Genomic DNA, 25,605 nt, shown 5'->3' with positions numbered 1-25,605 from the left:
ACAAGAAAATGCATAGTGTCATACGGCCTTAAATATTTCTAAAGAATTTTGAAACCGAAAAAAAATTTTATAATTGCCCTTTGGTAGATTAGCGGATGAATTTGGCAATACTGTCAAAATCTTCAAAACACAAAACACTAGTTGCCAGATTGCAACAGATGTTCAGCAGATTTTAATTTTATGACTATTTTCTTGTCATTTTGGGATGAAAGTATCTGAATACCAATGACGTAAATTAGTTACTGGAACTTGTTCAGATCTACACTACATTTAAATTGGGTGAATTTGTGTGTTCGGTAAATAAAATTTCGATTTAAAATAATGCCTACAACAAATGTTGACTTGAAAGGGTATTAAACGTAGCAGAAATGGGGCAAAAACAATTTAATTTAACCAATTTAAGTTTTATAAATGCGTTTGACTCATTAGGGTGGTGGGTGTTGCGTCAATTAATTAAAAATAGTATCATATGTAACTTGTGTAACATAAGCAAGAATCTAATTAAATCTAATCGAATCTAATAAAATTAGTTAATATTATATCGCATGCTCTTTCGCAATTTATTAAAACGACATGGCAACACTGCCAAATACAAAAATTTCCTTCATTTGTAGCTAACTTCACTGGAATTGCCAAATAAAATAAATTTCGGCCCGTCCGCGTTTGGCGCTAGAAACTGTCTCAAAATCTTTCTATGGGACTTACCCTACTACATGGCTATGCGCTATGTACTCTAAGAAGAGCGCAGGTTGATTGTAATTGTAAGGTTAAAGTCCAAACTTCACTTATTTTATTTATACAGTAATTGTAGTTCTATTATTTAAATTTTTTAAAATGGCTAGAGTTTTAGTTGGAGTAAAAAGAGTAATCGACTATGCCGTAAAGGTAAGCAGTTAAATTAGTTATTTCAAAATAATGTTTTTTCTTGTAAACTTTCAGATTCGAGTTAAGCCTGATAAAACAGGTGTCGTAACCGATGGAATAAAACATTCAATGAATCCCTTCGATGAAATTGCAGTAGAAGAAGCTGTTCGTTTAAAGGAGAAAAAAGTTGCTTCCGAAATCATTGCTGTATCATGTGGACCAGCACAGTCCCAAGAAGTTCTAAGAACTGCTTTGGCTATGGGGGTTGATAAAGGAATTCACGTTGAAGTTTCTGGACCTGAATACGAAACTTTGCAACCAATACATGTGTCAAAAATTTTAGCCAAGATTGCTCAAAATGAAAAAGCTGATCTAGTGATTGTGGGAAAACAGGTAAACAAATGTTTTGTATAAACACTACAATAGTCATACAATTAGTTAAGTAAAACTAATTGATATCTGCTGTAATCTTAGCCCCAAATATATATAGCTTTTTGTTTACAAAAAAGGATTTGAGAATGATGTAAGCAGATTCTTATTTCCATGGATACTGTAAACTTTGATAAGAGAATTTTTTAACATTGAAAATGGCTAAAAGTTGTTTCAATAATTAATGTTTTTCAGTTTTGTAATAAGTAGAAAGTAGATTTTTAAAATTGGTCAAAATGCTGGGTATGCACTTCTTATATTATAAAAATAATTACTGTTTTAGGCTATTGATGATGATTGTAATCAGACAGCTCAAATGACAGCAGCAGTTTTAGACTGGCCTCAAGCAACATTTACATCCAAAGTAAGTTATATGTACATATGTGTTTAAACCATATCTACAATATAGAAAACTTTTTATGTTATTATTGATTATTTACTGTGTGTGTGCCAAACACGTAAACTTTATACATTTTTTTTATTTCATAGAATCACAATTAATATTGAAATCATAAATAACACAGTATTACAGTATTAGAATGCTTAAAAAACAGCAAATCTACAAATTCTTGAAATATGCCATCCAATATTTTACCTTCTTCCTCTAGTTCTACAACTTCTCTGTGGGTTTTGACATATTCAACAATGTACTTCCTTTCTTATCTAGCAAGTCTGCAACAGCAATTACATAAGCAATGGAGTACAACAAGGCTCCATGTTGTCTTCAATCTATATAAATGTTAACAATATAAAAATATCAAGCATCAGATATGCAGATGATATAGTACTTTCATCGTAGACTAGGACATTGGATTATAAAACATCTTAAGCCAGTTAAATAATGCATACCACGGCAACATCATTGCCTCGAAAGATAGATGAAAAAATTCTAGGAGGGGGGGTAATTCATTACATGTACTTGTCTTGGCAGATTAACAAGCTTGATCCTTAACAAAAAATAAAAACCAGAATTTCTTAAAACTGGGACAGTTTTATTAGACTGATGGGGCTTGTTATAAGTGTCCTGCTCAATCAATATGGAATATAACATAAGATGCCAAGGTACAAAAACTAATAAATGAGTACACTGCATAAACTCGAAAACAGAATAGTAATATTGTATGAAGATAAATCATCAATAAGACGAAAAAGCAATATGCGATGAGGTAATAAATTACTGGTGTGGTAGAAGATTGAAAAGGCAATATGTCTATTGAGAAGAATATACCGATTTTGCAACTTGTTTTGTCAAATCTATGTGAGTAAGAGTTTAGTCATTGAATAAAAAATAATGTGGTGTTGAATTTTGGCCCCTTTTAAAGAATAACATATTCGCAACCTAATATGTATTTTTTACAATTTTTGAATGAAATTTTAAATATAATCTGTTCACAAACAACTTACGACATTTCTGGGTGGCTCTGTAAAAACTTTAAGAAGAGTTCATATTTGGTTTGTTTTTTTCAAAATGTTTACTTATTTTCTCTATAATCTTGGTAAACATAGATTATTTGGTATTTTAATATTTGATAATTTGGTTTATTTTAGTTGGAAAAAGGTGACAAAGATCTCACAGTTACAAGAGAAATTGATGGTGGTTTGGAAACTGTTAAATGCAAAATTCCAGCTGTGATAAGTGCCGATTTACGTCTAAATGAGCCAAGATATGCTACTTTACCTAACATTATGGTAAGTATTTTAAATATTTTTTTAACAAATTGATATGAAGGTATGTTAATTTTAGATTATATATCATGATTATTGACTAGAGGCTCTTGAGCCTATCTCCTATAGTAAACATAACCTGTTAATCTTATAACCTATATGTCAAATTGTATTTCTCTTCTCAAAAACAGCAAAGTTTCTTTGAAAAAGCTGTATGTCACTGTAATGTTTAAGAATATTTAAACTATTGTCAAATTTCACCATTCCACTAAATATTTTTCCTATATTGTCATTTTAAACAAAAATATTAAATCATATTTATTTTTAGAAAGCAAAGAAGAAACCAATTCAAAAACTAACTCCCAAAGATTTAGGAGTTGATATATCTCCAAGAATCAAAGTTATAAGTGTAGAAGATCCTCCAGTTCGTCAAGCAGGAGCTGTTCTTCCAGATGTCGACGCATTAGTTGGGAAATTAAAGGAAGGAGGACATATATGATGTGGAAAGGAGAGACAGATCTTTTTTACTCAATAAAAAATAAAAAAAGTACAACGGAAAGAGCCTACACATATTTTCTACTCCCTATTTTGTTATAGCCATTGTTGTAAATAAATAATAGATTTGCTAAATGCGTATTTTTATTGATAAATTTTAATACAACACAACTTAATAATCAAGAAAATATTGGTAAAGATAAATATGATAAGAGGAGAATAGGATACTATAGATGTACACAGTTTTTTCTCTCCAGGATGTCTTTGATGTTATTTGAGTTGTAGAGAGGTGTTCTTGAAATCCGAATTAGTGAGATGGGATCAAATTAACTAACTGTAGGGTCTTTTTTATTCAATAAAAGTTCTTGTAATATCTAGTAGTCATACACTTTCAGTAAAAGAATCTTACATTATAAAAATAACCTATTGTCAATATAAGTTTAAGAATGTTCTCAAAATCGGACATTCCTAGAGAATACCCAATGCAAAAATTTCTCGAAGTCAAATATTATTCTGTCTATAAACTTATGTGTCTAAAAAATCCTAATTTGAAGTAGTAGCTGCAGCTGTAATTTTAGATACAGTAACTTACAAAATTTCAACTACCAGCTGAATAACTTTTCTGGTGAAATTTAGGCATTTTTGCATGCGCCCTACAGAATAAAATCAAAGGTCTTTCAAACTGATATTTATAGACCCTCTGCAATAATATAAGGTACTAAAAATACTCTATCCGACCCCAAGCTTGTAGTTTCCAAAAGAACACTGAAAACTACAAGCCTAAACATAAAAGTAATAAATATTTTAAGTATTTGAACATTTGAAGCCTGACCTGTAAAAATAAAAAAAATGTCATTGTCAAAATGCTTTATGTGAGATAATATAAAAATGCGTGAAAAACAAAGATAGAGTTACAAAATTTAGAAGACATGACAGCTGACATTGACAATAACGTAAATTTAAAAGTTTAAAATGTAAACAATTTATATAAACTTTTTGTGTTACAATTAAATAATAAAAATGCAGCGACAAAGATTATCTCGTGAATTATTAAAAATGTCTTCGTCTCCACCTCAAGGAATTTGTGTTTATTCAAAAGACGAGCAATACCACTTAGAAGCAAAACTTACCGGCCCTCAAGATAGTCCTTACAAAAATGGTGTTTTTACATTAGACATAGTAGTGCCTGAAAAATATCCCTTTTCACCACCTTCAATTACATTTGTGACAAAAATTTACCACCCAAATATAGATGATAACGGAAGGATATGCTTAGATTTAATTAAGATGCCCCCAACAGGCAGCTGGAAGCCCACCATTGGATTAGAAGGTCTATTAACTGCCATTAGAATGTTGTTGGAATGTCCCAATCCCGATGATCCTCTCATGGCTGACATAGCAGAAGAATTTAAGAACCACCATCAGATCTTTTTAGAAAAAGCTACATCATTTACTGAAAAGTATGCACAGGGTTGAGCTGTATACATGCATCTAATACTCGTTTCATATCTTCATTAAAATTTTGTAATATTTGTTCTTTATAAGAATTTGTTAATATTTTGTAATTATAACCTATTTTTCATCCTAATGTACTTTTGTTTTACTATATATCAAAATATATTGACAGTAAGTAGGCAGATCTCATATTGTACAACTAACAGACCACTCACATAAGTATGAGATTCTAGATAGTTTTAACTACTTAGGTTCAATGATCTCAACTAAAGGAAAATTACTTTAAAAGTATTGAAAAATAAGAACAATTAACCAATACAAAGAAATTCAATTACATTTACCACCAGAACCTGAAAGTAAAAATGGTTTACAGTGGCTCTGAATTGCACAACAAGAACTGTATCGTCAGCATATTGGAAATTATTCATAAATATTTCATTTATCAAGACTCTGACTTCAGTGTCAGCTATCAAAGTCTTGTCTGGACATTGAATTTTCCGAAATATTTTTATCTACTTTAAAAATCCTTTTTTGTTGTGTATCCATATCATTATTTACTTTTCAAGCTCTTTTGAATTCATAGGAATATTTTTAACATGTGGCTCATCACACTTTTTGACAAATAAATACTTTATTTAGTAATCACATGAATATAAATGTAAGCCACTCATCAGGAAACTCTCCCATCTAGTAAATGTTGTTGAATAGGTTTTATATGGGTTCGATATAGTTTTCTTTTAGTATTTTGTGGATTTCTCCATGTATTTTATCAGGGCCTGGAGTTTTATTATTCTTTATTCTTAGGATGACTCTTACTACTTCCGCTTTTGAAATATGAGGGCTATCCCCTTTTATTTGAATTTCTTTCTATGATAATATGTTGTGTCTATACAATATGTCTGATACATTAGCGGATATATTTGGCAATGGATCCAGAAACCTCAAAACAGGAATAGTCTGTATAGTTGACAAATTACTTATATTTTTAAATTAGTCAGAATGTCTTCTTCCTCTTTATAAGCAATTCTGCTTGTTCATTGGCGGATTAATACCTCTCTGGAAGGTTGTGACTCCATCTTTTGCGCGGTCGTCCGATACTTCTGCCAATTGGTGGCTTATCTCTTGATATTTTGACGACATGGGTCCCCTCCATTCTGCTTATGTGGTTATTCCATTCTTTATTTCTATTTTGTGTCCATTCATTTATACACTGTACGTTACATTTTCCTCTAATGTCTTCATTTCTCTTTCGATTTCTCAGTGTATTTCCTATACTTCTTCTCAGTACTCTCATCTCTGCAGTTTCCAGTAGCCCTTGCGTTGTGGCTGTCTCGGGTCCTGTTTCTGAGGCATATGTCAGTATTGGTCATACACTGGCTTTATAAATTCTTGACTTCATCTCAATGTTAATATGTCTCTTTCGCCATATAGCATTATTAAGTCATCCTGTCAGTCTATTTGCTTTTTGTACTTGATCTCTCACTTCTTTGTCCAGGTCTCCATAGCTAGACAGTGTAATTCCCAGGTATTTTATTTCAACTACTTGTTCAATACTGATGCCATCAATTTATATTTTACATCTGGTTGGTTCTTTGCTGACTACTATTGTTTTAGTTTGTCATTTATATTTTTAGTTTAGAATGTCATTCACATTTTTTTATTATTCTTATATCTGAGAACAATTAGTTAGCAGATGTAAATTTTATTAGCCTATTTTCAGAAAAAAAGGAAACAACCAAATATTTAATACTATATTTATTATCATTCTTTAAATGTGTATTTTAGAATAATGTAATAAAAACACAGAATAAAATTCGAATAAAATGTAACAAAAAAATAACTATAATTTTTGTAAAAAACAACACAAACCAGCTAAACACACTGTAACAAGGTTACTAAATGGTTTTAATAGTCATACAATCACTACATAAACATTCACGTCTGCTAGTCTTATCTCTTCAATATATTCCAGGTAAAAGCATATAAAATATATTAAAGATTAAATACTAAGACGGCCTGATAAGTTTTCGTATTCGTCTAGTGATTACAACACTACCCACATGATTTTTTCGCCTTACCTTACTCTTGCTCACGTTTTGTAACAGTTGAGTGTGGTGTTCATGATTAAAAACAAGTACCGTTCCGTGATAATATTCTTCATAAAAGAAATTCATCTGCGGCTTATAAAAGTGTATAGTGTATTTGGAAGATCGGAATATGAACTTGCGTGAAATTTGCAATTCTCTAGGAATATAAAAGAATACAAATGGATAAGTTCATACAAATGGTGTGGTAACTACGTATGACAAACGCATTCGCAGGATACTTTCCCAAAAGTGCATGCCCCAGATTGAGAAATCCGTAGGAGTAATGTCTGGCGACCTTGGAGGCCAAGGTTCGTTTCGATGTCTACCGATACGTCCAGGAAAATGCTGGTCTAGCATAATCTAGCTTCGTAATTGCCATCCTGATAGTAAAACTGTTTTACTGAGAACTTTCCCTGCCAATTCAATCGAAACACAACGACTTAACACACGATAAAACCGATATTCGTTCGTCTCGAGGTCGACTAGCATACTGACTTATGCCGAGCCAGCAGTGTCGCTAGGTAATGCACGCTGAACGCGGTAGAGAAGTGGAATTCACTCATGCATGCATCGTTTTCAAGGACTTCAGCTAACTTATGCATGCCCATCCCTGTATATAAAAGCGGCATCAGGCTAAATCAGAATTACATTAAAAATAATTTTAGTTAGAGTACCATCTTTTCTACTAAATGTGTCAGTATTTTTAACAGGGTGTTCTTCATTAACATCCAAAATAGTATCCTAAAATGTCATTTACACGAGGACATTACACCATATAATAATAGTTTATTACAAATTTATTGGTAGATAGAACAAAATACATCGTTTTAAAAATAAATTTACCTGCTGGTATAATACCTATTGGCGCTTCATTGTCAGAATGTGCTAGAATGGCAGAAGATAAAAAGACGTAGAGGATCAGATAAACGAATAACAAGAATAATAGCTATTACTCTGTATCTTTACCTAAAATATCCAATTCTAGAATTATATATGAAAATATTATTTCGTAATTCTCTCACGGCATAAACATTTTATATACTTTTACCAAATCTTTCTAATATCCTATAAAAAATACCTTTTGTATTAAATCTAATCTTCAGATTTTACTATTGGACACAATGTTAACATAATGATGTTTAAAAATGCATTATTATTATTTTTTAAAAAACTGGTGAAGCTCAAAGTGCAGATTATTTGATTTTGTCGTGCACATGTTTTAGTACGCGTTACGCCAATATACAAAGTGTTCTACTAAAAATAATAATAAACTTAGGGCCGATTGTTCGAACGCTAATCAAAACTTGATTGTAATCAAATATTTAATTACAATCAAATACGTCACAGCAGCTGTTAAAATTATTAAAAATTGCTTATTATTATTATTGATTTGTAAATAAAAACATGAAATTAACATCAGAAAGAGTTTAATTATGGTTTATTTTAAATTAAAACGTAAAATAATAAAATAAATCAGTCAACATAACCTCAAAATGAGACGTATTTGATTTTAATTAAATATTTGATTACTATTAAGTTTTGATTAGCGTTCGAACAATCGGCCCTAAATGTTTAATTTAACAATAAGCGGTATATCTTATTGTATATAAAAATTTAAACAGGAAACATCAAAATCCTTCAACAAACTCCAAAGATATAGTTTTTGAACTGTAATTGTTAATAACTAAAAACCAGCAAAAAATTTTTGCTTATCAAAGCAAACATTTTGTCATAAAATTCTTCATTTTTTGTCAACATACGAAACGCTCCTTCTTACGCTTTTATAAAACCTAAGCTGCAACTTGATTGTTGATTTTCCCAGTGCATTTACAATTATTGAATATATCGAATGACTATTATTTATTTTCAAAAAAAAACCAATTTAAAATGGTTTATACAAAAGTAAGTAAAAACTCAAACTTTTATTTTAAATCCAAATTGGAATAAAATATCACTTTAGTTTCATAAGAAGTACACATTTGGCTGGCAACTGTCAGATTTGCATCGAACTGCATGCAATAATTCTCGACATATCTAAAACACAATACCTCACAACTGAAAGAAAGATTTCAACTTATTTTTGGAAGCACAGCTTTCTTATCGCGGGTTACGGTGGATAGAGCACAGGCATGAAAAAAATAAAAGCAACTGAAGCGATAAAATTAAACGATCGCGCGACCATACATTTCATGGAGTAGTAAACGCAGTCCAATGCGTGTTTCTTAATAGAAAAAATTAAATTAAATATAATTAAATTAAATCGAATCAAATTAAGTGGAATAAAATCAAATAAAATAAATTAAATTAAAAACAAAAGGTGAAAGAAATAATAAGTTAGACTTACTCACAATCAATTTAATTTAACTAATCGGACGACCGGTTTCGCTTTCTACAATATGCAAAGCATCTTCAGGTCACGATACAAAGTTAAAATGCTGAAAACAATAATCCCATATTAGGGTGTTGTCTAATAAAGATAAAAAACATAGGTAGGTCATACAAATTATATACCTACCTATGTTTTTTATCTTTATTAGACAACACCCTAATATGGGATTATTGTTTTCAGCATTTTAACTTTGTATCGTGACCTGAAGATGCTTTGCATATTGTAGAAAGCGAAACCGGTCGTCCGATTAGTTAAATTAAATTGATTGTGAGTAAGTCTAACTTATTATTTCTTTCACCTTTTGAAATGGACTCACACAAGCAACACATTCATGATTTAAATTAAAAACAATTGATCCATGCGTAGACGATAAGAAATCTATGCTTCCCCTCCTCCGTAACCCCCAGAGGGTCACATTCCATTTTTTTTTAGTTATAACATTTACTGTTTAATGCTGACATTAAATGTAGAACACTTCGTATATATTAATCTGCAGTAAAATTAAGAACTACTAATAATCACTATGAGGTCAAAGCTTTGGCTTTAAAATTTTGTTTAAAATTCTTTAAAATTCTAAATCTATGGTCGTTCATAAGAAAACTAGCTTTGGCATAATTGTTATATTTTATTCTAAAAAATTGTGACGTTCATACGTGCGATACAACTTTTCCATCTTCTTCTCCTTCCTCCTCCTCTTCTTCCTCTTCCACTTCTTCGACTTCTTCCTCTTCATCGCTGATATATTCAACTACTTCTTGTTCGATTTCTTCTCCGTTTTCGTCTTCGCTTTCCTCTTCATATTCTTCATCGTATTCCACTCCTTCGTCATCTTCTGCGTCTTGCTGTACTTGAGAATTTTCCTTAAAATAATATATTTAACATTAGAATTTTTGTATAGTATTAGTTTAGTACCAAAGTAATAACTGGTATAATTAGAGACATACTAACAATATACACAGAAAAAAAAGCATGCCGACAAATGCCGATATGGATGCCAAGCCCAAGAAACCATCCAACATCTTACCGGTGGCTATCAGGCGTTTGTCGATACTGATTATAAAGAACGTCATGACTCAGTAGGAAAGATTATCCACCAAGAACTAGCTCACAAACTGGGACTTCTCCAAACTAACCATCTTCCTTATTATCAATACGTCCCTGACAGAATGCTTGAAAGTGACAACTACAAGCTATACTGGGACTGCACTGTGCTTATAGACCAACCAGTGGCACATAATAGACCGGATCTCATACTAGTTAATAAAATTACTAGGCAAACAACACTTATTGATGTGGCGATACCCAACACCAATAATTTACGTGTTAAATACAACGAAAAGATCGCCAAGTACAAATCTAGAAATACAAATCAGGCGACAATGGAGAATGGAAAGTACCCAGGCAGTACCTATTATTCTATCTACTACTGGTGTTGTTCCCAAAAACCTCCTAGAGAACATAAAACAGCTGAGTCTAAATGACCATATCTATAAAGCCATGCAGAAAGCTGTACTCCTCTCGACGTCCAGATGTGTACGAAAATTTTTGGGGGATGCTCCAACATACCAAGTCACCTAGGGCTCGATAACACGGAAAGAGTTCCACCAGAGCTCAATACTTTTGGTACGTTAAGTATCTGGGATGAGTGAATTTTTCCCTTAGAGGGAGTATGAGCCGTATGGCTAAATCTGGATAATAATATTCATAATAACTAGCACCCTCTCGTAAGCAAAAAAACTAATTATTACCCATATCGATAATAATCATAAATGTGGATAAGTAATACCTTTGGATTTTAGATTTAATAATTCAATATTAACAGCACCCCGAACAAGTCGATTTATGGAAATTGCTTTGTATCTAGTGTTTATAAAAATCACAAAAGTAGTCACTTGAAGCATTATAAATAATAATTAGAATGACACGAAAGTTTGACACTATGCTTTTGAAGATTAACACTGCAAAAGGTCATATGGATATTGCATTAGAGTCGCCATATCATGGTTAGGTCCGGGACTTGAACCACGCAATAAAAATAAAGTTATACTTTACAAAACTTAATTGGACGATAGTATAATCGCAATCATACACTGGCAAGCCACTTCTCTCGACTTGAAACTTAATTCAAAACATATTTGGGCTTCAAGATACTATAATATGTTCTATATAGATATTTTACAATCCATCTAAATCAGCAAACATCTTTCTATGCTATCAATATTATCAACAACGTAATTCAACAACTTACTTGTAACACTGCTCCTTGGTTACTTTCATCCTGGACAACGACTTCTTCATTTTCATAATCTTCTTCAACTTCCTCGTCACTTTCTAGTACATAGTCCTCACCTTCCACCTCAACTATATCTTCTACGTCGGCAGGCTCCTCTACAAACTCTTCTTTGTTTATGGTACTATCAGTCTTATCTTTTTCTTGTCTTTCGATATCACTCTTATCTTGAGGTAGAATGTCTTCGTTGCTGGACGTAACTAAGGACCTGTCCAATTCTTCTGTAGTTTTCTCAGGGATGTTTTCACTGACTTCCACACTATCTTCAACGGTATCACTGGTTATTTGTTGAACCACGACACCTTCTATTGGTTTATCTTCACCTAGTGCTGCGCTTATTTTTGAACCATCCAGTTTTTTCTTATTTTTGTCAACTTCTAAAATTGCATCAGATGTTTGACTACCTAAAATATTAGACTCTGAAACTTTTTCCACCTTCTGTTCGTTGTTCTTGTCTAATTCTTTTGAAGTAGCGGGTATAATAACCTCTTCAATGACATATTCTTCTTTAATTTCATCAATAATTTCTTTTACTTCTTTTGGTTCGGGTAGATTATCTTTTTCAACGGCCATTCCTTCTTGTTCCTTTTCAATTTTGATTAAATCTCTCTCTATTTGTTCAATTTGATCATCTATATATTCAGTTGATTTTGTTAAATTTTGTTCAGTTTCTGTCAATAATTCATCTAGTTCTTTTTGTTTATCTTGAAAAGTCTCGCTAACAGCTTCTACCTTTTCAGCGATTAAATTTTCGACAGAAGCTAATGAAGGTTCCTGTTTAGTTTTAGATATAACATCTGCTTTCTCTTCAGCTTCATTTTGATTTTCTGTAGATTCTTGGTCTATTTCAGGATAGCCAGAATCAATAGCTTCCGCAATTTGCTTAATGCATTCCTCTGTTTCGCGAGCAACAAACTGTGAACTTTCTTTGGGCTCCTTTACGAGTTCAATTTCAGTTTCTTTAAGGCTACCGTTTTCAGCTTCTGCTATAATATTATCGATTTGTTCTTCAAGTTGTGCCATATCGATTTTCTCGAACTCCTCAGACACGTTACTGCTACTTCTGTCTTCGTTCTTCTTTCCGGAATTGGACGACTCGTCGGTGCCATTTTCTGTAAAAAAGAATAAAATTTCTATTTGAACGAACCATTGAAATTTGTTCTAGAATAAACGTTCACGCAGTGATGTGAATTTGTTTTTGTGCAAAGGATTAAATCAGGTACTGTTAGATATATTAATAGGATTGGATTCTAGTTAACAAGTTCATGTTATTACAGATTAGACCAAACTATTGTGTTTTCGAAAAATATTTTTTGTATCAGTACGTCACATTATGTGAAAACTCAATGAATAGCATAAATTATTTTTAAATCGACTCTACGAGATCATAAATAAACATAAATATATTGCATACCAATTAGCTTTATGTAAAAATATTGACTATCTATCTACAGACACTAGCGGAAATGGGAACACCCCACCACTTAATTCAACTAATCAGAAGTCTATATGAAAATAATAAGTGCACAGTAAAAATAAACAACACCCATTCCGATCATTTCAAAACAGAGGCAGGTGTCAGGCAGGGATGCATAATCTCGCCAACTCTGTTTAATATCTACAGCGAACACATTATGCGAAAGGTACTAGACGGATGGAAGCGCGGAATAACAGTAGGAGGTCAAAAAATTAATAACTTGAGATATACAAATGACACTTTAATAATCGCGGCAAATCAAGAAGAAATGGAAGACATAATGAGACGTCTGGAGGAAAAAAGCAAAATATATGGACTACAGCTAAATAGGAGTCAGACAAAGATCAAGATAGTAGACAGAGCTCGGAATAATCTTCAACACATTAAAGAAATTGGGGGCTTTGAAGTAGTAAATAGTTTCATATACCTGGGGTCCCTAATAACAAATGGAGGAGGGTGTGACAGAGAGATACGTAGAAGGTTGACTATTACTAGAACAGCTATGATGAAACTGGTAGCAATTTGGAAAAATTCTAGCATAACAATACACACAAAACTAAGGATGGTAAGGGCGCTCATTTTTCCCATAGCGACATATGCATCCGAAACGTGGGCCTTAAAGAAAGCGGATAAAAATAAACTGGACGCTTTTGAAATGTGGGTATACCGCCGCATGTTGAGAATATCCTGGATTGATCATCGCACTAACGTATCGATATTAGAACAACTTAAAGTAAAGAATAGATTGCTTAAACAAATACAACAGAGATATTTGCAGTATTTTGGACACATTGCTAGAAGAACAGGCACGATGGAAAAACTGATAGTCGAGGGTAGAGTTGAAAGAAAGAGACCTAGGGGAAAATCTCCAAGCCGTTGGGTAGATCAAACAAAAATACTGATTAACGAAGTGTTACACGAAGCCGAACAACTAGCCCAGGACAGAGAAGGATGGAGAGAAATCGTGCAAAAACTGTAAAGGCCTGATGGTGTCACCACATCCCAATAGGGATTAGGACTGAGGAGGAGGAGGATCTACAGACATGTGCAAAATAGCTCTATTATATTCTAACGAGCAGAATTTAAATACAGTTTCGATACCTTTTATCAAAACAACCATATTGAGCGTCACAGACGGAAGATGGTTCTTGATAACTGGTCCTCATTAAACAGCTAGTTCTCACTTATAGCGGAAGTTTTACCGAACAACTGCAGATGTAATAATTGCATACTTACTGATCAACGGCGTCGGGCGGACGAGCTGGTAAACGGAAGGAAGTCGGTATCGACGGTCAGAATCAAGATGATCGAAGGAATAAGGATGCAGAAGGCAACAGGAAACCACTGCATTTATTACTCATGGAGTACCCCAAAATTATCCATATATGGCAGAAAAGAACTTAAAAATGACCTCCAATCCCGGGCCTTCAGTGGGAAGAGGGTCCAAAGAACAGAGTAACCAGACTTGTTACATGGAATGCTCGTAATTTATACACAGCCGGGAGAATCTTTGAAATTTACAGGTATATGCTCCTACAAAAGGTAAAGAAGATGACATAATTAAGAAATTCTACACCGCGTTATAAGATTTTATGACACAAAAGTAAAGCGAAATAGCATAACAATCATCATGAGCGATTTCAGTACCAGTGTGGGAGTGGACTCGTAAGGAATGTCATTGGAAACTTTGAAGTCGGCAAATTCCTTTCAATGTTTCTTCCCTTCTTCTTCTTCTTCGGCTTTTTTCTATTACGAGTTCACCGTTTTCGTCCTCCATAGCACCCCCAGTCACCTTCTCCGAGGTCTCTATCTATCATAGCATTTCCTATATAGGTGTTCAATTTTTCACATGCGAAAAATCATGTCATTTTTTCGCTGTATTAATTACTATCATTCTACCACAATTTTACAATTATTACCCTAGTCCAACCCTTGGTAATACTTCCCACTTCCACTCAACACCACTCCATTAGAAATACAGACAGTTGTAAGATAGCAAAACGAAAAAGACTCTCTCTTGCCTGCTGCCTATCGCTAGGAACAGACGCTCTCTCTCGCCTGCTGAGTTTCGCAAGCAGCAGACGTACTCTCTTCTCTTCCCTATTGGGTATCGTTAGCAACAGACGTATTCTCTCTACTGTTGACTGCCGCTAACAACAGACATTATCTCTCTCTCTCCCGCTTATAGTTACTCGAAAAATACCACGAATACTCTTTTAAATCGTATACAGGCGCAAATGTGTTCTACCTCGTGATCTCAGTGTTACTACCACGAGACATGTATTCAGGAACCGGAAAAAAAAGCTTCCCCGTACGAAGAACAACCGAGAGTGAAAGCCTGTAAAAAACCGCTAGTGTGTACAGCAGAAGTATTGGTAAGACTTTTTATAAACTTGATTTGCTATAATCTGTATAACTCTTTACTACATATCCTAATTTATTTGAACCAGCCCTATGTAATACAGTCCTCATACACTGAAATTATATTCATAATTTCGCATATGTATACCCTTTTTGTACAGTAGGTATGTTTTCCATTTTATAACAGGTCTTCCTCTCCTTATTCTTCACAGAAAGTCTCAGTCCGATATTCTGTTCGGTCACCTGTGCTCTGGCATTCTTTGCTATACCACTGCAGGGCTCAATTTTCTAACTTTTTTGTAATTGAGCATTCTACTTCCATTCTGTTCCATATTTGCTGTGCTGTTATTTTATCCGCTCTGGTGATTTGTATACATCTTTTCATAAACTCCAGTTCAACCGTTCATATTTTATTTCGTATTGATGTTGTCATTGGCTATATTTCCGCTCCATATAGGGTAATATTCATCACTATGCTCGGAAAGATGATTTTGGTTTCTTTGGTTAGAGTGGTGTTCCATATCACTCCATAGAGCACTTTCGTGACTTATTTCCCCGTGCTATTTTCATTTCTATATCTTTCATACAAGTACCATCTCGACTTCTAATTGGCCCTAAATACTTAAAAGTCTTACAACTCTGAATAGTCACTTCTAGATATATTCCTAGGAAGTGGAGAGAGGTACGCGTGGTCTTCATACCAAAACCAGGTAGGATGGACTACACCCTACCAAAGACTTTCCAGCCAATTAAACCTAACATCCTTTCTGTTGGAAACGATGGAAAGGCTATGCGAGAAGTACATAAGGAATGAAGTTCTGGTCCATACCCCACTTCATGGAATCCTCCTAGGTATATTCATAGACATTGAGGGAGCGTTTGATAAAACCACATTCCCAACCATCACCCAACAGCTCAACGTCAGGAATGTTCCCCTGGCCGTAAGCGAATGGATATTCAGTATGCTCTCTAATAGAGCAATAAGTAGAAATGTAGAAGACGTTTCTGTTAGAGGCATGGATACGAGGGGGTGTCCATAGGGTGGGGTGCTATAACCACTGCTCTGGAGTCCTAAAAAAACAGAGGTGGTCCTCTTTACCAGTAAAAGAAGAATCACGGGCTTAATGCCCCCAAGGATTCTAAACTACAGTCTAAATGTCACCTTTCGTCTGGGGTGAAGGGGTTCACACCTGGGGCCTTTCGTCCAGGGTGATCGCCTGGGTGTACACAGCTGTCATTAGGCCAATGGTAACTTACGGATCTATTGCTTGGGTACCAAAAGTGCTACAGGCAACAGCGATTAACAACAAACTAAACCATATTCAGCGGATGGCTTGCATAAATATAACAGGTGCCATGAAAACAACACCAACTGCTGCAATGGAGTTACAAAATCTACAAAATGCTACAAAATCGAAACAAGACAGTATAGGGAGAAAACGTGGCAAATGCCTATTGCATATACACCAATGGCTCCAAAATGGAAGAAGGTTTAGGATGCGGGATATACTCCAAATCACTGAACCTAAGAATAAAGTGGGGTATGGGCAAAAATGCCAGCGTAGTTCAGACAGAACTGGCTGGTATCTCCATAGTCGCAAAAGAGATAACCCAAAAAGGTATAGCAGGGAAAACTGTAATAACCTGCACAGATAGCAGACAAGCGCTACTAGCCTTGAATAGACCACGTGTCACATCAGGGTTAGTAATGGAGTGCCACGAGTCACTAACTCAAGCTTCGCACAATAGGAATAAAGGCAACCGCATTGCTGACCAATTGGCTAAGAAGGCGGCAGGCCTAAGACTCTTAGGACCTGGGGATCTTTTTGGTTGGTCAACTACAACAATCGCGCAACCGCTCAAAATATTTGGGCCCATGTTTTTAGCGAAATGGAAACCATTACATTTGTCAAAATATTCATACTTGTACTAGGTTTAAAGATTATAAAGCTTTTTGTAGGAAAGAAATTCCAAAAATCACTAATTAAAGAATTTTTTCAACAAAGAATTGCAAAAAAAAATCGAAAAGGAAGCATTTTTCGAAAAATTACTAAGAGAGAAAGTGTTTTGATGAGATAGGTCTAAAAAATTAATTCTGAAGCGATTCGGTGTTATTATTATTTTTTATAAATTATTTGTTAATAACAATTGCCGCCCCACTTGGAAAAATAAAAAAAAATAAATTTAAATTTAGAAAAATATATAGAATCGAGTAAAAACGGCTTGGTGCATTAGAAATGCAAAAAAATTATTCGGTATATTCCGTTTCTAAGCGTCTTTTTAGGAAGAAACGCTCGCCTATTTGTTTCTAATTAAAATTTCATATAATTAAAAATTATGCTGTAAAGCAACTACAGACGTAAAAGCTTTTCAAGGAGACATTTTTCGAAAACACAAACACAACTAGTAAATAATCCAAACTATTTAACATACCCAGTTTTTTTTAAACGACTGCAACGATATATACGGCTACAAAGTAGATGGAAGATACAAAAGAACAAAACTTGAAAACAAAAAATATATTTCAACAAAGATAACATTGGTTTTACATCTTCTACAGTTTATTCTAGAAAAAATTTCTATGAACAAAATACAATATTGAAATCGTGTCAATACAGATCAAAATAAAATGTAATTGTTTGTTTTAATTTCACCATTTAGGCAAGCTTTTACTTTTGTACTTTCGGATATCGGATATAAATATCTTACATTTAAGGTGCTATCATATCCAGCGAAAACACATTTCCACAATATTCTTCTTAATAATCTCATAGATTTCATAGCAAATAGCCCAAAACTTTTTTGTATGAAAATACATGGAGGAGAACAGCTGTCTGCTACGATACAATGCTTGGTGGAGCATATATGAGAATCAGAAACACTGTCAAAGGAATGAAATGAAAGTACAATAATTATACCCATTTATGAAAAGTATTTTTCAGATCAGTGTAAAAGACTTCCAGAAATTCAATAAAGATGTACACCAGCTGTTTATAGATTCCTGACAAGTATATGATAATATCGTAAGAGATAGTGTGTGATTGGCCATGGGAAATATATGGGTGCAAAGTACGCTACATCAAGTATACGACTACACGAAGACACAGAAAAATTCAGCTTAGATCGAGGAGTTAGACAAGGAGACAATATTTCACCAAAATTGTTCACGGCAGCTCTAGAGTCAATATTTAAGAACACTCAATGGCAAGATATGGGCATCAATATAGATGGAGAAAGATTAAATCACCTAAGGTTTGCAGATGATGTTGTATTAATCGCAGATAACTTACAGGATACAGTTTCTATGATACATTCGCTTAAAACTCTGTCTGAAAGAGCAGGATTAAAGATAAACTTTGAGAAAGCTAAACTTATGACAAATCTCGTAATGAGTGGAAATATAACTATAGACAATAATACCATACAACAAACAGACACTTACAAATATCTGGGACACGAGATCAAAATAAGCAGAGACAATCAAACACATGAAATACAGAAGCGAATAAAGCCTGACATGGGCAGCATTTGGCAAATTAAGCCATATTTTAAAAAGTTCAATTCCCATGTGTCTCAAGCGAAAGGTTTATAACCAATGTGTTTTGCCTATACAAACTTATGGAGCAGAGTCATCGAAATAACCACGACGCTTAAGAGGAACTGGGCAGGGCACTTAGCCAGAACACAAGATGGACGGTGGACAAGACGTATTATGGAATGGAGGCCCAGAAACTATAAAAGAAGCCGAGGATGACCACCGACTAGATGGACCGGTGATATAAAACGTGTAGCGGGAAACTTGCTACAAGCGGCCCAGTGTAGAGAACACTGGAAAGAACTGAGGGAGGCCTATGTCCAGCAGTAAACGCGAGTGGCTGATTGATGAACGTTCTTTATTAAGATGGTTTCAAATAAAGACAAAACTATGCCACTACTCTTTAACTGCAGATGTTTTCAGACGAGGGCCTCTGAACTATTCTGGAATACGCTGACGTCTATAGAACTGTAGGCAGTAGTATCACTAGAACAAAGAAAATGTTTGTGAAAACAAAAAAGACCAATTACGAGAAAACCAAATATGTGCACATTAACCGAGGAGCAGATAGAGACATGGACTCAAAGTATGTCAAACGCAGAAGTTACTAGAAGAATAGGAAATGAAGCTGAAATATTGTTGACTATCAAAAGAAGAAAGCTTGAGTAGGTACTTAGGACATGTGATGAGTGGGCCAAAATACTCATAATTGCAACTTATTATGCAAGGCAAAATTCGAGGAAAGCGAAATGTGGGAAGACGAAGAATATCTTGGCTTAAGAACTTGAGGGAATGGTTTAAATGCAATAGTGCAGAACTATTTAGAGCGGCAGTCAACAAGGTCCGCATAGGCATGATGATTTTCAACCTTCGATGGAAGATGGAACTTGAAGAAGATAGAGACAGAATACGGCAAATATGAACACATACAATTGTAAATTAGCATCATCATCATCATCCAGCCTCAAGAGTCCACTGCTGAACATAGGCCTCTTCCTCATGTTTCCAACCCCGTCTATCTTGCGCCGCTCTTATCCAGTTTTTATTGAGTCTTCTTAAATCGTCAGTCCATCTTGTAGGTGGTCGACCGACGCTTCTCTTGTCTTCCCTTGGCCTCCATTCCAATAACCTCTTTGTCCATCGCCCATCTGTCATTCTGGCTATGTGTCCTGCCCATCTCCATTTTAGTCTGGCTATCTTCCCGATGATGTCAGTCACTCCGGTTCTTCTCCTGATGTCTTCGTTGGTTATTCTGTCTCGCAGAGTTATTCCTAACATGGACCGCTCCATTCTTCTCTGCGTTACTCTCAGTTTGGTAGCTGCTGCTTTTGTTAAGGTAAGTGTTTCTGCTCCGTACGTCAAGACTGGGAGGACGCACTGGTCAAATACCTTTCTCTTTAGGCATGTGGACAGCTCACTTTTAAAAGTTTCTCTCAGTTTTCCAAATGCTGCCCACCCAAGGCCGATTCTTCTCTTCAGTTCATGAGTCTGGTTATCCCTGCCAATCATAATTTCATGTCCCAGGTATTTATATCTATTTACGAGTTCTATTTCTTTCCCACCAATACTGATGTTCTGGTTGGGTACCAAATTGGTCATGATTTTTGTTTTCGAGATATTTATATTTAAACCTACATTTTCTGTAGCCACAACGAGTTCCTGTACGATCTCTCTTGCCATACCTAGATCTTCAGCTATTATAAGTATATCATCGGCGAAACGTAAGTTGTTTAGATATTTTCCATCTATTTTTATTCCCTTTGTCATCCAATCCAAATTTTTAAAAGCATGTTCTAGCACCGTATTAAAAAGTTTAGGTGACATTGGGTCTCCTTGTCTAACCCCCCGTTCTATTTTTATGCGATTACTGTTAGTATGTAATCTGACAGGGGTTGTTGCCTGAAGGTATATTTTGTATAATAATTTAGTATATCTATAATCTAGCCTGCATTGTTTAAGCGCCTGTAATATTTTGCTTAGCTCAACTGTGTCAAAGGCTTTGTGAAAATCAATAAATATTAGAACTAGAGGTTTATTGTATTCCACTGCTTTCTCTATTAGGGTTTTTATACTTTGTAGATGGTCATTTGTTCCGTAACTTTTTCGGAATCCTGCCTGTTCCCTTGGTTGATAAGTCTCTAATTTTCTTTCCATTCTCTTAACTAGTATTCGCGTAAACAACTTATATATATGGCTGAGGAGGCTAATCGGTCTGTAATTCTCTAAATTTGCTTTGTCTCCTGCTTTGTGTAATAGAATCATAGTAGCGTTGTTCCAGTCCGTTAGAATATTTTCGCTGTGAAGGCAGATATTGAAAAGTTGTTTAATTTTTTCAAGTAATACATCCCCTCCAATTTTTAGTGCTTCTGATACTATTCCATCTTCACCCGGGGTTCGATTATTTTTCATTTTCTTCAGGGCTTCTTTTATTTCTGATTTTGTTATATCGGGCATTAAATCTGATCCTTGGTTTAATACCCCAGTTTTTAGTGTAATTGGAGGTTCCGTATTGTTATCTTTTTTTCTTGATCTATATGTATAACTCTGTGTAGAACTCTTCGACTATTCTTAATATTTCATCTCTGTTCGTTGTTTCTTCTCCAATTCTGTTTCTCAGTTTGTTAATTTCTATTTTCCCCTTTTGTACGCTCCTCTTCATGTTCTTATTTTGCTCTATTGCCTGTTTTGTTTTTTCTACATTGTAGTTTCCTATGTCTTTTCTTATCGCCTTTGTGATCGTCTTATTTATTTGATTTATCGCTTCTTTGTTTGTAGTGTTATCTCCTTTCATTTGTCGCCTTAGTTCTATAAGGGTTTTCGTGGGTTGACTCAGTTTTTCATCTTTTTTGCTTGTCGGGCAATATTTAGTTTGAGCCTGTTGCATTGTGTTGACTATTTGTTTGTTCAATATATTGATGTCTGCTGTTGTTGTATCTTTCAACGAATTACCAATATATTTTTCGAACTCCTGAATGTTAGTTGGTTTTGTCCATTTCTTTGGTTGTTTCTTATTTATCATACAATTGTAAAGGTGTAAAAGAATTCCAATATCTGGGCGCCACTATTACTCCCAACGATATGAGTAGCGAAATACGGACAGGAATACAAAAAGGTAACAAGGGCTTTTATGCATTACACGGTATATTGAAATCAAAGATACTGTCGATATCGAAAATGTAGAAGATACTAGTAATAATACACAGCTCAGAAACCTGGACCATAACGAAACACAACGAACTAAGATGGAACGCAAAATACGGAGAAAAATGAGATAACTGGAGAGTACCGAATTAGAACAAAGGAATAATCGGAAAGTATCTACAACCAACCAAGAAAAATCAACGAGATAAAAAACCAGAGGCCATGTGCATAAAACCCATGACGAACGGCTCATCAAACGGATATTAAAGATTTAAATGGCATGGAATACAACATTGGAGAGAAGATATGATGAACCGAAGTAAATGAAACAAATAGTACACGCAACAAATACCCAGGAAGGGTTGTAAAGCTGCACAGAGGGAGAGAGAGAAAACGGAAGAGAGAGAGGGAGAGAAAGAGAGAGACTAGTTGCAGCACTACTAAAATGACGCCGCCGCCGATCGACTAACCTAGAATTGTGCAATGCCGCTGATAGAACAAAGAGAACAAAGAAGTAACGAAATGACGTTCCTGATCATTGCCAACCGTTGACAATCAGCCAATATCCCTCACGTCTTTATCTGTACTATCTTTCCACTTCAGTTTTGGCATATCCCTACTTGCATTTTCCACAGACATCAACAATAGGATTCTTTTGTGGTAAATTTACAAGGATTTGAAAAATTCTTCTGTAATAGAATTTTAATTGTTCGTGCGATCATTTTTTACACTTATCTATGTAACTCTACAGTAAAAGTTTTCCAATTAATTCATTTTCGGCGATGAAAGCAAAATCGCAGTCATCGGTTATTGCTGGATTCGTAAATTTTCGTAAAAACTTATCCAAAATCGGTTGTTCCACCGTCAAAATTAAGTAATATCGTAAGCGTTTGTCAAATAACTTTAATTTGACAGGCAGGCATGAAACCGTTCATAAAGTATTATTCTTTATGAAAGAGCCTCCGAACTAATTAAAGTAGACATATTTATACAAAAAAAAAACCTTTTAAAGGCGAATAATGGAAAAATTTGCAGTAAGAAACGTAAATGTGTAAATCCTGAATATGTTGCTTGTGTGAGTCCATTTCAAATAGGTAAAAAGAAATAAGAATAAGACTTACTCACAATCAAATTAGTTTACCATGTAACTTAGGACCTGGAGATGCATAGCAAATTATAGTATGCGAAATCGGTCGTTAATGATAGAATAAATTGATTGTGAGTAAGTCAAATTCTTATTTCTTTTTATCTATTTGTAAATGTGTAAGTTTAATATAATTTTTAAGGATGATGACCCAAAATTGGTGAAATTAAAACAAAAGACAGGTTGCTGATCGATGAACTATTATGCACGAAGCTTTTTATGGCTGTACCTATATAACTTAAAATACCTAAATATTTAACAAATAAATATGAGGAAATATCATTTGGTCGGTTACTAAACTAATCAATAACGAGGAAAAATATAGTTGTTTGAGTAAATAAAGAAATTTAAGTAAAAAAAAATATGAATGTGAAATATTTATAGTTGTTTCAATTCTAAAGAGCTGATACGAGGTGAGTTGATGTTGACGAAAAAGTAATAGTACAAAAAATAAATTTTAATTATCTAGACATAGGGATATTTAACTCAAGCAACAAGGAAAGTTAAGTAAGATGTGACATTACAAAAGCCAATAAAGAGGGTTGCCTAAACGACATGGTATGGAGAAATCAACATCTTGATATAGAAATGAAGGCTAAAGTATACAAGAATGACACTAGTAGAATCATGGGAACAACAGTGATGTAATTTTAGCGATTTTTATTTTTGTTTACAGTTTGCCTGTTAGAAAAAATGGAGAAGAAAATATCTATCCTACGCCGAACAATTTTTATAAAAGAGAGAAGCATAGAAAATAGACACACTAATTATCGTCGCTTTTATCGTTGCTCGGCTATCAAGCGTGTGTCGCTTATAAACATACATACACTCGTCGCATATAAACATGATACGATTTTCATTGCTTATCGCTTATTGAAGTTTCAACATAAACGTACCCTTAGGACACCAAGAGATTTATCACTACTACCTAAATTACTAAAAAATTGACAAAAAATAAACAGAATGGAATAAAAATATTAATAGAATGGCGAAAACCAGAAAGAAGGGGAAGAAGCATTGGTCGATCTAAAAAACGCTGGTGTTAGTGTTTAGGAGATACCGACGATTCTACGATTGAACCAATTTGAAATAGCTGTTAAGAGTTAAAGATCATAGCATCTTAAAATGGAAGAGATCAGGAACCAGAACACAATTATTGAAGTAAGAAAACATAGAATAGATATATGTGACTTATCAGAGATCAAAAGGAAAGGCCAAGGATTCTTTCGCTACGCCTCCTCTGGGAGCCGTATAACTTCGCCGTTGTTGAGGGGGCTTAAGAGAGTGTATGTGTGTGTGTTTGGAGAGTTGGTTTGGTAGCTAGTCCTTTAGCCACAGAACTGTAATATAAAATAACAGGGCTTAAGAGAGGTAACAGTATTACTAACGTTACCCTTGGGGAAGAGGACGAAACCCCATTGCATATAACCTTACTCCTGTACACGGGACTCTGCAGAAGCGGACCACCCATTCCTTAAATACTCGTGGGAATTAAATGTTCACGAAACAACAAAAAAGAAACCATGAGAACAGGGAGTCAGAGACCACTGACTCAGACTCTTCATTAACACAGAAAGGGGGAAACCACTAACCAGACTGCTCGGCTTTAACACAGAGAGATGAAACCCACTGACCATGATGGTAAACAAGAAGCAGAGGTAAGTCAGGCCTCTGCACTATTGTTTGAGAGGATTAGCAAAACCGACCTTTAAGATAAAAAATCTTTTGGGGGCTCAAAGGAGGAAGCTGACCAAGAAGAGGAAAATGAGAAGGGACTTGAAAGGATGAAAATCCTCACAAGAAGACCGATACTACCGAGAAAAAAGATATGCGTAATGAACAAGAGAAGAGCAGTAGCTTGGGGGATAAAAGATCCCGCTTAAGAAGCGTAAACTCATCTGAAAGGGGTGAGCTACGGCGAAGCGGTGAATGCCATAAGAATGGTGGTGATACACAAACGCCATCCTGATTCTATATTAAGCCAAGAACAAGCAGACTTGGTACAAAGCAAGCACTTTATGCTGCCCCATCGGGTAGTGGCAGTGTTGACAGTGTACCTCTCGAGAAATACTTCAGCAACGGGATTAACAGATCGTCAGATCTCCAACAATTACAAGAAAAAGAAGAAGAATTTTAAGGTTAAACGTTACTTGATAATTGAACTCAATGCCGCAAGTAAACGGGAATATACCTAGAAAAATACTAGAAAAACGGCATATATAAAATACATCTTAACTTTGAAGATGTAAGATTATTTAGTTAATGTTTGAACA

General features: G+C 34.5%; 3 protein-coding genes across 6 annotated transcripts in view; 2 read left to right on the top strand and 1 right to left on the bottom strand.

Annotated features, from left to right (window-relative positions):
• Positions 1-724: 724 nt before the first annotated feature.
• Positions 725-3,588, top strand: Etfb (Electron transfer flavoprotein beta subunit). Its single transcript, XM_072533842.1, has 5 exons — positions 725-885; positions 940-1,257; positions 1,577-1,657; positions 2,842-2,982; positions 3,287-3,588. The coding sequence occupies exons 1-5, from the start codon at positions 835-837 to the stop codon at positions 3,455-3,457; spliced, it is 762 nt and encodes a 253-aa protein (XP_072389943.1). The 5' UTR covers positions 725-834; the 3' UTR covers positions 3,458-3,588.
• A 921-nt stretch (positions 3,589-4,509) lies between these two features.
• Positions 4,510-4,929, top strand: LOC140444653 (ubiquitin-conjugating enzyme E2 T-like). Its single transcript, XM_072536415.1, has one exon. It carries the CDS (start codon positions 4,510-4,512, stop codon positions 4,927-4,929), a length of 420 nt encoding a protein of 139 aa, XP_072392516.1.
• Positions 4,930-9,805: 4,876 nt separating this feature from the next.
• RIC-3 (RIC3 acetylcholine receptor chaperone) overlaps positions 9,806-25,605 on the bottom strand; it is an 80,155-nt gene continuing 64,355 nt past the window's right edge. For all 4 annotated transcript variants that reach the window (XM_072535571.1, XM_072535572.1, XM_072535573.1 and 1 more), the window contains 2 exons: positions 11,633-12,786; positions 9,806-10,244 (listed from right to left, as the gene is read on the bottom strand). In XM_072535571.1, the coding sequence (XP_072391672.1) occupies positions 10,032-10,244; positions 11,633-12,786 (1,367 nt within the window). In that variant the 3' untranslated portion in view covers positions 9,806-10,031. The remainder of the gene's footprint in view (positions 10,245-11,632; positions 12,787-25,605) is intronic.

Source organism: Diabrotica undecimpunctata, chromosome 6 (assembly GCF_040954645.1).
Source record: "Diabrotica undecimpunctata isolate CICGRU chromosome 6, icDiaUnde3, whole genome shotgun sequence".
In the NCBI taxonomy this organism is placed as follows: Eukaryota; Metazoa; Arthropoda; class Insecta; order Coleoptera; family Chrysomelidae; genus Diabrotica; species Diabrotica undecimpunctata.
The sequence above is the reverse complement of the archived record's forward strand: the minus strand, read 5'-3'. Positions and strand labels throughout refer to the sequence as shown.

What these genes read in the sequence shown, in the direction of transcription:
- Etfb (XM_072533842.1), top strand. Translation starts at nt 835, where the DNA reads ATGGCTAGAGTTTTAGTTGGAGTAAAAAGAGTAATCGACTATGCCGTA. An exon ending in TAATCGACTATGCCGTAAAG is followed by an intron (nt 886 to 939) that starts GTAAGCAGTTAA and finishes GTAAACTTTCAG; the next exon opens with ATTCGAGTTAAGCCTGATAA. An exon ending in CTACTTTACCTAACATTATG is followed by an intron (nt 2,983 to 3,286) that starts GTAAGTATTTTA and finishes ATTTATTTTTAG; the next exon opens with AAAGCAAAGAAGAAACCAAT.
- LOC140444653 (XM_072536415.1), top strand. Translation starts at nt 4,510, where the DNA reads ATGTCTTCGTCTCCACCTCAAGGAATTTGTGTTTATTCAAAAGACGAG.